The sequence below is a fragment of the Pteropus alecto genome, unplaced genomic scaffold (assembly GCF_000325575.1).
Source record: "Pteropus alecto unplaced genomic scaffold, ASM32557v1 scaffold134, whole genome shotgun sequence".
Taxonomy (NCBI): domain Eukaryota; kingdom Metazoa; phylum Chordata; class Mammalia; order Chiroptera; family Pteropodidae; genus Pteropus; species Pteropus alecto.
The window spans coordinates 1839132-1850897 of record NW_006436283.1 but is presented as its reverse complement, the minus strand read 5'-3'; the positions used below and the strand labels follow the sequence as shown (position 1 = coordinate 1850897).

General features: G+C 59.8%; 2 protein-coding genes across 3 annotated transcripts in view; one reads left to right on the top strand and one right to left on the bottom strand.

The window, feature by feature from the left end:
* Positions 1–4709, top strand: part of GAA (glucosidase alpha, acid) — a 13339-nt gene extending 8630 nt beyond the window's left edge. The window contains 8 exon segments of the mRNA XM_006912167.3: positions 845–996; positions 1118–1200; positions 1202–1255; positions 2193–2334; positions 2789–2938; positions 3357–3521; positions 3851–4003; positions 4163–4709. Of these exon segments, the coding sequence (XP_006912229.2) occupies positions 845–996; positions 1118–1200; positions 1202–1255; positions 2193–2334; positions 2789–2938; positions 3357–3521; positions 3851–4003; positions 4163–4222 (959 nt within the window). The 3' untranslated portion in view covers positions 4223–4709.
* Positions 4710–9648: 4939 nt separating this feature from the next.
* The window catches only part of EIF4A3 (eukaryotic translation initiation factor 4A3), a 12827-nt gene continuing 10709 nt past the window's right edge, over positions 9649–11766 (bottom strand). For both annotated transcript variants that reach the window (XM_025047204.1, XM_006912166.3), the window contains exons 10-12: positions 10216–10323; positions 9995–10122; positions 9649–9884 (exon numbers count right to left, since the gene is read on the bottom strand). In XM_025047204.1, the coding sequence (XP_024902972.1) occupies positions 9868–9884; positions 9995–10122; positions 10216–10323 (253 nt within the window). In that variant the 3' untranslated portion in view covers positions 9649–9867. The remainder of the gene's footprint in view (positions 9885–9994; positions 10123–10215; positions 10324–11766) is intronic.

Genomic DNA, 11766 nt, shown 5'->3' with positions numbered 1-11766 from the left:
TCCACCCCACCTGGGCCCGGAGGCACCATGACAGTCGCAGCCTGGCTCCTGTGTGGGGTGCGCTGCAGACCCCCGGCCACAGGGCAGTCCTGGGAAGTCCTGCCGCGAAGGCCCGCCTTCCTCCCAGAAGCAGGCTCTGCCCACGTGCCTGGGCTCTGCTGTGCCCTCGAGGCAGTCTCCGACGCCTCCTGCAGAGCGGGGTGCTGCTGGCCTGACGACCTCCCCCAGCTCTAGTTCTGGTGCGACTGACCGTTACCAGGCAGAGGTCGTGCAGCCCCCAGGGCCCGCTGCAACCAGATGCGAGTCCCCAGGGCCCCAGGCGGAGGCGACCTGCAGCCTGACTCTCCAGCAGCTCAGGGACTTGCGGACCCCTCTGCTCTAAGGAAGTTCCACGCACCCAGGTGGGGGGCTCGGAACAACAGAGACGCCTCCTGCAGTCCGGAGGCTGGAAGTCTGAGTCACCTGCTGGTGGCCCCGCTGTCTGACACCTTGGGGAAATCCTTCCTGCCTCTTCGGCTTCTGGTGGCTTCCGGCCCTCCTTGGCTTGGGGCCGCCTCATTCTGATCTCTGTCCCTGGGCATCTTCGTCATCTTAGAAGGTCACTAGTCAGACTGGATCAGGGCCTGTGACCTCATCTTAACTTGATGGCATCTGCAAGGACGCCCAAAGGGCTTGCGTGTTACCTTTTGGGGGACACGTTCAACCCTAACGGGCTAGTGTGCTGCGCCCAGGCCGGGTGTTAGGCAGCAGTCTGTCCACCAGTCGGCGCTGCAGAGGCCAGCTCAGCAGACACGCCTGTCCTAGGCCCTGAGCTGGCCTGGCCCCATCTGACTCCGCCCTGCAGAAATCCTGCTCTTCAACCTGCTGGGGGTGCCCCTGGTCGGGGCCGACGTCTGCGGCTTCCTGGGCGACACCTCGGAGGAGCTGTGCGTGCGCTGGACGCAGCTGGGGGCCTTCTACCCCTTCATGCGGAACCACAACGACCTGCACAGCCAGGTAGGCGGGGCAGCTGGCGGTGCTGGCCCGGGATCCCCTTCCCCGTGGGCCAACCCGCCAGGCGCCCGTCTCCCAGGGAGGGGCCCAGGGGCCCCCTGCGACACCTCTGCCTCCCGCGCAGCCACAGGAGCCGTATCGGTTCAGCGAGGCGGCCCAGCAGGCCATGAGGAAGGCCTTGGCCCTGCGCTACGCGCTGCTGCCGCATCTTCCTCGGGGCCCACGCCAGGGGCGAGACCGTGGCCCGGCCCCTCTTCCTAGAGTGAGTGCCCGGGTCGGGATGGGGAGGACGGGCGGTGGCCCAGGGGGCCCCACCTGGGACCCAGCAAGGAATCAGGGAGACAAACCAAAACCTGGGCCCTCCCCACTGGGGTACCCTCTGCACCCCCAGTTCCCACCCCTTAGATTCCAGCTCAAGGGCTTGGGATGTTCAAAGTCCGGAAAAATCTGGGCTGAAGAATGCTGAGTATGGACCAGGTGTACCAGGTGGTAAAGCAGGTTATAAAACTTTCGATTCAGTCCGCCTGGGGCTGGTTAACGGAAAAGGGCCTCAAAAGAAAAGCGACAGACACCCTGAAACAGGTCTCAGTCACACGTAAGGTCCACCACACCTCCGCAGGCAAAAGGGTCCTCACGTAGTAACGTGATTCGCTACCTATTTGAAAAATCGGTTTATCTTCCCCTCTCAACACACGAACCGAAGTTCCAGGTGGATCCGGTGAGTTAAACGCCCCGAATGCAGCTGTAGACAATGCCAGAGCGAACACGGGAAGGCGGCGTTGCTCTGGAGGGGGGTGTAGGGGGGCGGGTCCTGAGCCCTAAAACCGAAGAGCTAAGAGGAGGAGGTTTAACTTAGGAAAGAAAGAAACACTTCTCCGAACACAGAAACACTGACCGCCCCGAACGCAGATAGCGGGGTGCAGAGATCAGAGAAGGCGGATAGCGGGGTGCAGAGATCAGAGAAGGCGGATAGCGGGGTGCAGAGATCAGAGAAGGCGTTAACGAGGAAACGGCGAATGACGCGGTCCCTGGCGTCGGACCCGCCACAGTCGGCCAGCCCCGCGCTGGGAGCCAGTGGACGAGCAGCGGGGGCACAGCGCGGGCGCGTGGCCCCTGCACCCCGTCCCTGCGGGGACCCTGGGCGCCCTGACCTCAGGTCTCCAGGCCCACACGCCTCCCCACTCCAACCTCGTGTGAAGGTTTCCCGAGGACCCCAGCACCTGGACCGTGGACCGCCAGCTCCTGTGGGGAGAGGCTCTGCTCGTTACCCCAGTGCTCGAGGCCGGGAAGGTGGAGGTGACCGGCTACTTCCCCTCCGGCACGTGGTACGACCTGCAGACGGTGAGTCTGGGGACCCTGACACCCAGCAGGACTGGGGGACGGAAGGGGCCCCTCCCGCCCGTCCTGTCAGGGTGGACAAGGTGGTGAGGAGGACGCACGTGCCGTCGCGTCCCAGCAGCTTGAGGGCCTCGCCTGGGTGTTGCACGTGCGTCGGCCCGCGCGGCCCTCGCGGAAACCGTGTCCAGATGAGGCAGCTGAGTCCCGAGCGCGTAACTCTCCAGGGTCCCGGGCCCCGGGCCCCACTGCCACAGGCTGAGCCGGGACTCCAATCCTGCCCCCCAGTGTCCTCAGACCTGGGGCCTCTCTGTTCCCACGAGGTGGTTGGGCTGTGCTGTGCCCCTGAGGTCACACCCGGCTGCCCTCAGCCGGCCTCCACGTGGGGCCCCCGGCTCCCAGTGCCAGCACGGGGCCTTGGCACTGCCCAGGACTCGCCATGACGTGCTGTCCCCTCCAGGTGCCAGTAGAGGCCCTTGGCAGCCTCCCGCCTCCACCTCCAGCACCCCTCAAGTCTGCCGTCCACAGCAAGGGTCAGTGGGTGACACTGTCAGCCCCACTGGACACCATCAACCTCCACCTGCGGGCTGGGCACATCATCCCCCTGCAGGTACCCAGCCTGGACGCCCGAGCCCCTTTGCCCAGCTCCGGTGGCGCTGCCGGGGCCTCCGTTTGGTTGGGGTTCCCAGGGCCCCAGGCAGAGATGATGGTGTCTGGGGGTGGGGGATGAATGGGTCCAGAGAGGGACCTCAGGACACAGCCGGCCCTGACTCGTGGCTGGGCCTTGCAGAGGGGAGCCTGCAACGCCGGTGCTTTGCAGGAAGCCGTCTGCAAATGTCTGTGGTCTCCTACGTCCTCTAGGGTGACCGCCTCAGAAAAGGCGGTCCCCACGGGTGTCCAGGCTGTGGGCTCTCTTGCCGATCCTCATTCCTGGCAGCATGGGGCTGTCCCGCCTCGTGTTCTTCCTGCCCTTGCTGTGGGAGCCGCCACCAGGCTGGCAGCAGTGACGTTTGCCACCCCCTTCGCAGGGCCCCGGCCTCTCCACCACGGAGTCCCGTAAGCAGCCCATGGCCCTTGCCGTGGCCCTGACTGGGAGCGGGGAGGCCCGAGGGGAGCTCTTCTGGGACGACGGGGAGAGCCTGGGGGCGCTGGAGCGCGGGGCCTACACGCAGCTCGTCTTCCTGGCCAGGAACGTGAGTCCTGGGGCGGGGGGCTAGGGGCTGTCTCAGAGGCAACTGCCCTGATCTGGTGAGGGCAGCCAGGCCTAGGGTCCTCGGGATGACTACTTGTCTCTGGAGGGTCAACCCAAGTGAAAGCCATCTCTGCCCCCCCGCCCCGGGGGAGAAGGGCCTGAGGGCCAAGGGCGCTGGCCAGAGTCCCGTGCACCCTGCCAGCATCTCACGGCTTAGGCGGTGGCGTGGTCCCGGCCTGCCCTTTGCCCTCGGCTGTCCAGAGGCGCCATCCAGGTGGCCACCTGCCCGGGCTGTCCGCTGACAGCCCCGGGTCTCTCTGCTCTGGCCAGAACACCATCGTCAACGAGCTGGTGCACGTGACCGGTGAGGGGGCTGGCCTGCAGCTGAGGAAGGTGACTGTCCTGGGGGTGGCCACGGCCCCCCAGCAGGTTGTGTCCAATGGCGTTCCTGTCTCCAACTTCACCTACAACCCCGACAGCCAGGCAAGAGATGCCACAGACAGGGCTTGAGGGCTCGTCCCCCGGGGATGGCCAAGGGGGCGGGCGGAGCCCGGGGTCCTGGCGACCCCTGTCTGCTGAGCGCTTGGGGTCTCGCCTGTGCTGGCCGTGGTTTAGAGGCCGATTTTCTCTCCTTGTTTCCAGACCCTGGCCATTCCTGTCTCGCTGGCACTGGGAGAGCAGTTCCTCATCAGCTGGTCTTAACGGAGGCCGCGGCTCACGGAGCGCCAGTTCCCAGCGGCCCCCCACGCCTGTGCACCTGGGCAGCGCGTGGGCCTCAAAGTCACGCTACCTTCCATGAATGCCCAGGCTCGCCCCTGAGTCTCCCTCCAGCGCTGGGGTGCTGGGCCACAGCAGTCGCTCGGCCCAGATCCCAAGTTGGGTCAGGCTCCTGAGGGTTTGGAATGTCACACGGGAGGCTTACTCTCTGTGGCTCGTCACTGGAATGGGTGTCAGGGTCAGCTGCCACCAGCCGCCTGCCCGTGCAATGGGGATGTAGTCCCTGTCCCAGGTGGCTCTGCTGCTCTGACCGGATGACAGGCCGTGCTGGGTGCTTTCTGGGCAGCCGCCCCACCAGCAGATGGCACTGTCCGCCAGTCCAAGAGCGGGCCCGGGGGCTTGGGGTTCTTAGGGCCACGCAGACCTTTAATCCTAAGTGCATTTATTTTTAATAAAAGGAGTGTTTGCTGCAGTCAAGCTTCTGCTCATCTTTGTGGCTTTCGGGGTGTGGAGGGTGTGCCCCAGGGCCATGGCACAGCGGCCACTCCACCTCAGTAGCCCCCACGCATGCCAGGCAGGGCGTGTGTGACCTGTGCCCTCGCCCGCACATCGCCTCACGTCCCAGTATCCCCACCTCTGAGGGGCCCGGGGAACGTCCAGCTGGGCCTGCTGGTGTCAGGCATCTGGTGGGACGTGTGCCCCGCACTGGGCTGTGTCCCCCACACCCCAGTCCCTGGGCGACCACTGCTGCTTGTGGGTTTTGTCTCTAACGTTACTCAGCATAATTACCGAGCATCACGTATGTGTCAACACCTCGTCCCTTCTCGCTGCTAAATAGTTTTCCATTGTAGGGATAGGCCACAATTTGTCAACTTTAAATGGACGTCACGGTTGTTTTGGACTCAGCTACTGTGAATAAAGCTGTGGAGCGCAATCCTGGCCATGTCTCTGGATAGACGTGTTTGTTTCTCTTGGGCAGATGGCGAGGGTGACATGGTCAGGCGAGATGCAGGGGGTGGTGGTGAATGTTTTAAGAAGCTGCCAGACCGCCACGCGGTCGCACCATGCTGCTTGCCGGCCGGCAAGGTGAGAACCGTGGCTGCCCCGCTCCCGGCCAACACGCGTGGCGTGTCTGCTCCAGCCTCCGCCACTCCAGTGTGTGGGTCTCACCATGGTCCTGCTTTGCGTGTCCCCCGTGACTAACAATGTGGAGCATCCCTGCAGAGACTTGTTTGTCACCCATAAACCGCTGGTGAGGTGTCTGTGCAAACCCTTTCCCCATTTTTCACTTGGACTGCTTATTACTGAGTTATAAAATACGCTGGTTTTCTATGGACGGCATGAATCACAGCTCAGTGGCTTTTCATTAACCCTTTCCCGCTTAGAAAAATGAGCTTGCTGCCAGTGCTGGGATTCGACATGCTCGGCGATCGAGAATTACTCAACTGTGCAAATGGAGACGCCACTACTGAAAACAGGATGCTACAGAAGTCAGTTGTTTTCAGTCGCCATACTAGAGCGATGAGAAAAGAATAAACGAGATATTTCGTGGCAAACTTTGGGGGTGAGGTTAGGACGGTGGCCCGCGAGCATTATCGGGGCAAACGCCGCAGCCGCAGGCGCTGCCGGCGAGCATTCTCGGGGCAGGTGGGAGATGCGTCAGCAAATTTATTTGGTCACAGTTCTGTGGTCAGAAGGTCGACGTGGGTCTCACTGGGCTAAAGCTGGGCATCGGCAGGGCTGCTCCCCTCCTGGGCGCCTCAGAATGTTTCTCACGCAGGTGGTTGGTGGAAGTCACTTCCGCCCGTTGCCCTGGCGACTCCAGCCAGACATCCCTCTCGGCTTCTAGCGGCTGCTCCGGATCGTCACCTCCAAACCCCGCAACGGGGGCTACGCCCTCCTCACACCCGAGCACCTCTCCTGCCCTTTCTCCGCCACACCGCCGAGCGGGGAGCACACGGCAAGTCCCGAAGACCACACGACCGCAGCCAGGAAGATTCTTGACTTCCTGCGGGCTCGTGATGAGACGGGCCCGCCTGGATAATCCAGCATCGTCTCATCGCAGATCTTTAATTCCACCTGCAAAGTCCCTCCTGCCATTTAATGTGACCTCACAGCTCCCAGGGATTAGCACGTGGGCACCTTTGGGGGCCATCATTCCACCCACCACGTGCAAGTTCTCGACACGTTTCAGTTGCAACTCCTTTGCCAGGTGTTTTGCAAGTATTTCCTCCCAGTCCGTGGTTTGCCGTTTTACTTTACTCTTGAATCTCTGCCAAATGCAAAGTGACAGCCGTTTCTCCCGTTTTAAGCTTGGTCATTTCAGGTCTTACGTTTCGCGTCAGTTCGTGTATCTGAAGTCAAGGTCAAGGCTGCTTCCTTTGCTGCACACGGCTACCCAGCTGTTCCGCAGCATCTGTTAGAACTCATGCTTTCCCCGCGGAACGGCCTCACCTTTGCCGAAGATGCGTCCCCCGTGGACCAGCGGTCTGTTTCCGGACTCCTGTGTCCCACGGCGCGCTCTGTCCTCTTGCTGGTGGCGTCTCTGGGGCCACAGCTCTGAAACATTCCCGACACCAGGCAGCGAAGTCCTCCTGCTGTGCCCATGTGTCCCAAGTAGTTTTGGGTACGCTAGATCCTTTGTATTTCCATGTAAATTTTAGAAATAGCTTGTCGATTTGAAGCAGAAAAGTGTCTCCTGGTGTTGACTAGGACCGTGCTGGACCTGTAAGTCGACGTGGGGAGAACCATCTTAGCAAAACCGACTCCTCCGGTCTGTGAACTCTCATTTTTTTTTTTTACATCTTTTGTTTCTCTCAGCCATGTTTTGTGGTTTTTGATGCACGGAGCTTACGATTTTGTTAGATGTAGCCCCACGTATTTCACACATTTGATGCCACTGTAAATGTGTTTTTTAAAACGTCCTGTTCCAGTGCCCACTGCGCCGTGGGAGGACAGGCGACTCTGAGTGCTGACCTTGCGTGCTGCTGCCTTTCCTGAACTCGGTGGTCAGTTCCAGCAGCTTTGCTGTGGATCCCTCGGGACCTCCATGCAGTCCGTCCCCGGGGAGCGAGACGCTGTCCCTTCCTCTCAGGATGCCTTCGCTCCCTTTCCTTGCCTGTGGCCCAGGCCGGAACGCAGTGATGTGGCGGGAAGCGACGAGATGGAGCCACGTCCTGGGGGGTGACCGCGAGCTCCCGTTCCTACTGCGGACCTGCCTGTTCCCCTGGCGGTTCTCGGGTCGGGCTCCTGGACCTCTGCTTTTCGAAGCCGTCAGGTGCAGACGTTCAGGGTGGTCACACCCTTGGGAGGCCTCCCTCGCCCCGCCAATGTCCCCTGCCGTGACATCCACGGAGCAGCACCACGCAGCCCCTGCGGGTTCGTGTTGCTCGGCGTCACCGCAGCGCGTCTCTCTCCGCCTTTCACTTTTACTTGTGCCTTCGTTTCTTGTAAACGGTTGGGTCTTGTTTCGTAATCCAGTCTAACAACTTTTACTTTTGATTGACAATTTCCTTTCCCCCCTTGCTCGGCCGTTTTGTTCTTCAGTGTAATTGTAGAGGATGCTAGATTCCCCACCTGACTTGTAATTGGCGTAGTCGCCGTACCACACGATTCATTTTAAAACGCAGTTGAGTTTTTAGTGCAGCCGCAGAATTGGGCAACCATCACGATGTTCTGTAATCCGGAACATTTTCGCCCCCCAAAAACACTCTGCCCCCATGAGCGGTCACTCCCCATTCCCCGGCCCCTGGAGACCACTCACCCACTTTCGTCCCTGTCGATGTACCCGTTTGGGCGTTTCGTAGAAAGGAGATGGCACAATGCATGACGTTTTCCCAGAACCAACTTCGAGTTTCACTTTGTCTGTCATTCCACTTACTGCCCGTCATTCCCTTCCGCTTGCGGGGGTCCTGCCCGCTCTCTTCCTGGTTTCTGAGGTAACAGACGAGTCACGTCTGCGGGGATCACCGGGGTGCTTGTTCGGAAGCCGCCATCTCGCTGTTCCTCGTCCTCACCAGTTTTGTCCCCTTCGGCCCTTCTAAGTACCGTCGAGGACTCCGCTTCAGCTCCCGTGCTGGCTCTGATGCTTGTTTCGCTTTGTTGTTTCTTTAGGGTTTATACCTAAAAACTAAGGTTTACGCCATCTTGAATGGTCACGCTCTACCTTCAAGTAACAGGATCCCACTTCATACGCGGCACGAGCACCGGGGCCGCGTAAACCCACTGCCTTTTCTCACACTGCGGTTTGTCACGCACTTTACTTCTGTGTCGTTACTTGTGGTTTAAGCAGCCTTTACAGCCTGAGGGACGTGCGCGCACAGACCTCAGGTTCCACGGGGCAGCTGCAGTTCCAGCCTTTGCCTGCGTGACCCCGGAGAAGGTAGGCCAGGTGACATGGGTGCCATGGCGGAGCTGTTCTCCCACAACACAGGTGATTTTCATACTCTTATTTTTCTGTTTTACAAATTTTCCTATAATGAAGACGTAGTTTTATAGTCAAGCAAAAATATCTTTAAATTGGAAACAGTTGAAAGTGGATCCCCTTCTAATCCCAATCCTGTGACAGGTATGACGGCGGGACAGGACACCGCCCAAGAGCCAGGCTGCTTTCCAGAAAGTCTGCAGCTGTCACGTCAGCCACCAGCGGAAAGGTCTCCCCCACCTTGACACTTCTGAATCACCAGCAACGCTGAACATTTGTGTGACTATCTGTATTTTTTTTAACTGCGATCTTTGCTTCCTGCCATCTCTTCCCCGAGTCACCGACAATGTCCCCTGTGCAACCCTCCTTCCTCCCCCAAGACGTGGTATACTCACTGACCCAGATTAAGTCTTGCTGGCAATGAATCCTTCTTTCCAGTGATACACCCGAGCTCCTGGCCGGGGCCTGGGCCTGGGCCTGGGCCCACACACAAGGCCACCCCGGAGCTAAGTGTGCACGGCCTGCTCCTCCAAGTCCCACATCCCTCCTTCCCATCCGCCCGGCGTGCGATCAGGCCAGGCAGCGCTCTCCCCTCGCGCCCACCGCCTTCCTGGCTGGAGACGGCGCTGACTGCTGTGGCCGGGGCTGTGGCGTCACCCCCTGCGCCATGGCTAAGACACTGCCCTAAGCACGCTATATCGGAGTCCCATATGTCGCTCTTTGTTGGGAATTCAGAGAAAATGCCTTCCGTCAACTATATAATTTCAGGTGCTTTAAATTAGAATCACCTGATGAACTTAAAAACTATTTCCAAGCCCCCACCACCCTGGAAATTTCGATTATCATCCCAACCAATTTGGGGCGGGCAGAGGCCAGGCTGTTCTCCCACTGCCACTTTAGCATTTTAACGGTCAGAGGAATGGCCCGCTCGGGTTATACAGCAGGTCGCCAGAGAAGCAAGGAACGCCTTAAGAAGTGGGTCAGGAAGTTCAACGGAAGAGTTTCAAGCGTTTAATGAAAAACACATAAAGCAAAGCGCTATTTACACATAAGTAAGAAAAGGAAGAACCTCTACCACCACCAGCACTCTGTGAGGAGAATCCACATGACTCCAACTGCGGGGACTCTGTGAGGAGAGTCCACATGACTCCAGGAACGAGGACCGGCCCGGAACGGCCCCCGTGGCTGCGGGACCCCGGCGGGCGCCTCAGATCAGGTCGGCAACTGAAAGCGGAGGGAGACACGTGTCAAGGACACCACAGACGAAAGGGGGACGCGCCAGCGTGGCGAGAGGCCCGGAGAGACCCCCCGCGGGCAGAGCCCGCGCCACCCACCGTTCATGGGCATCTCGTCGATCTGCGTGGAGTAGTACTGCTCGATGTCCCGCAGGATGCGGATGTCATCGTTCTTTACGAAGTTGATGGCCACGCCCTTCCGGCCGTACCGGCCCGACCGGCCGATCCTTCGGGATAAAGCACAGCCACGCGTGTCAGTGCAGTAAAGATCGCAGCGCACCCGCCACCACGGGGACCCGGGGAGAGGCGCGTGCCCGTACCTGTGGATGTACAGCTCTCTGTTGTTGGGCAGGTCATAGTTGATGATGAGGGACACCTGAGGGACGTCCAGCCCCCGGGCCCAGACGTCGGTGGAAATGAGCACGCGGCTGCGGGAAGGAGAGGTTACTGGAGGTGGTGGCCCGGGCGCAAGGGCCTGAGACAGGCTACGCGTCCAGGACCCAGCGGGTCACCCTCGCACTGGTCCCGTTGCCAGCGCGACGCGCTAGGGACAGCACCAGAAGGACCCGCTCCGAAGGGGCGCTTGGTAGGTTTCGTTACTTAGGTCACGTGCGCTTTCTGAATAAAAATTCCAGGTGTCCTTCACGATGCTACGTGTCATCTGTTTAAAGCCGGCCCACACCGGTAACTGGGAAAGACGCTACTTTTGCAAAAACTCGAGAACAGCAGCCTCGTAGCTGACTCACAGATACAGAGATCCGACCGCGACCGCCAGAGGGGAGGGGCGAGGGGCGAAGGGACAAAGTACCAACGCGCGGCCACGACGGTCACGGACGCAGCGTACAGCGCAGGGCACGCAGTCAGCGCTGCTGTAACGGCTGTGTGCAGTGCCGGGGGGCTGCTGGGGTAACCGGGGGCCGCTTCGTGGATGGCGTGAACGATTAACTTTTTAAAATTTAAAATAAAAGTCCTTCACCCAGGACAGAACCTGGCATACCACAGATCGCTGCCCAACGCCCGGGACAGCGGCCCACGGCCCAAGGCCCACAGCCCACCGAGCTCCCGCCGTGCAGCTGGGCCAAAACAAAATGGTCTTTCAGTATAAAACACCACATTTTGAATACCTAGTACCCCCAAAAAGTAAAAACCTCACTACTGTTTTTAATGCTGATCACATGATACGCTACATTGAAATGATACGCTACATTGAATTAAAGTGTGTTACAAATCAACTTCACTTGCTTCTCTGTTTCAATGTGGCTGCCAAAAAACATTAACTTTCGTTCCTGGTGTGAATTACGTTTCTACGGGACGTCGCTGGTCTAGAAGCGTTCGAAGTATTAAGAGACAGCAGAACGGGACAAAGAAGTTAAAAAACAAACAGGAAGTGGCACTGCCACAACCACAAACGACTGGGGCCCTCCGGAGAGGAAAGAACGGGGCCGAGCACCACCTGAGGAGTCCCGTCACACTAGTGCCAAGGAGGACGACGACACGGCGCCAGACACATCAGGGCACAGGCCGCCGAAGACAACACAAAGCAGCACGACCTCTGCGGAGCGGGCTGCCCAGCGCCTTTGTTTTTCAAGGAGCAGCGAGCAGGCTGGCGGCTCCTCTCCCATCAGAAGCCCAGGAGCAACTGCGTCAGGAAAGTGACACCACGGAAGGGCGGTCGGCCCGGGCGGCCCAGAAATCTGTCTCGGCAAATACCGTCCCTCGAGAGGTCAGGGGAGGCGCTTCGAGATGAGCGAATGCCTTCAGACAGACTGGAACAGACCGCGGTCCGTCACCGGCAGACCCCACTAAGCACGAAGACGGCGTTCTTCAGGCAGAAGGAAACACCCCGGGGGCCGAAGGGACAGCGGGGCGGC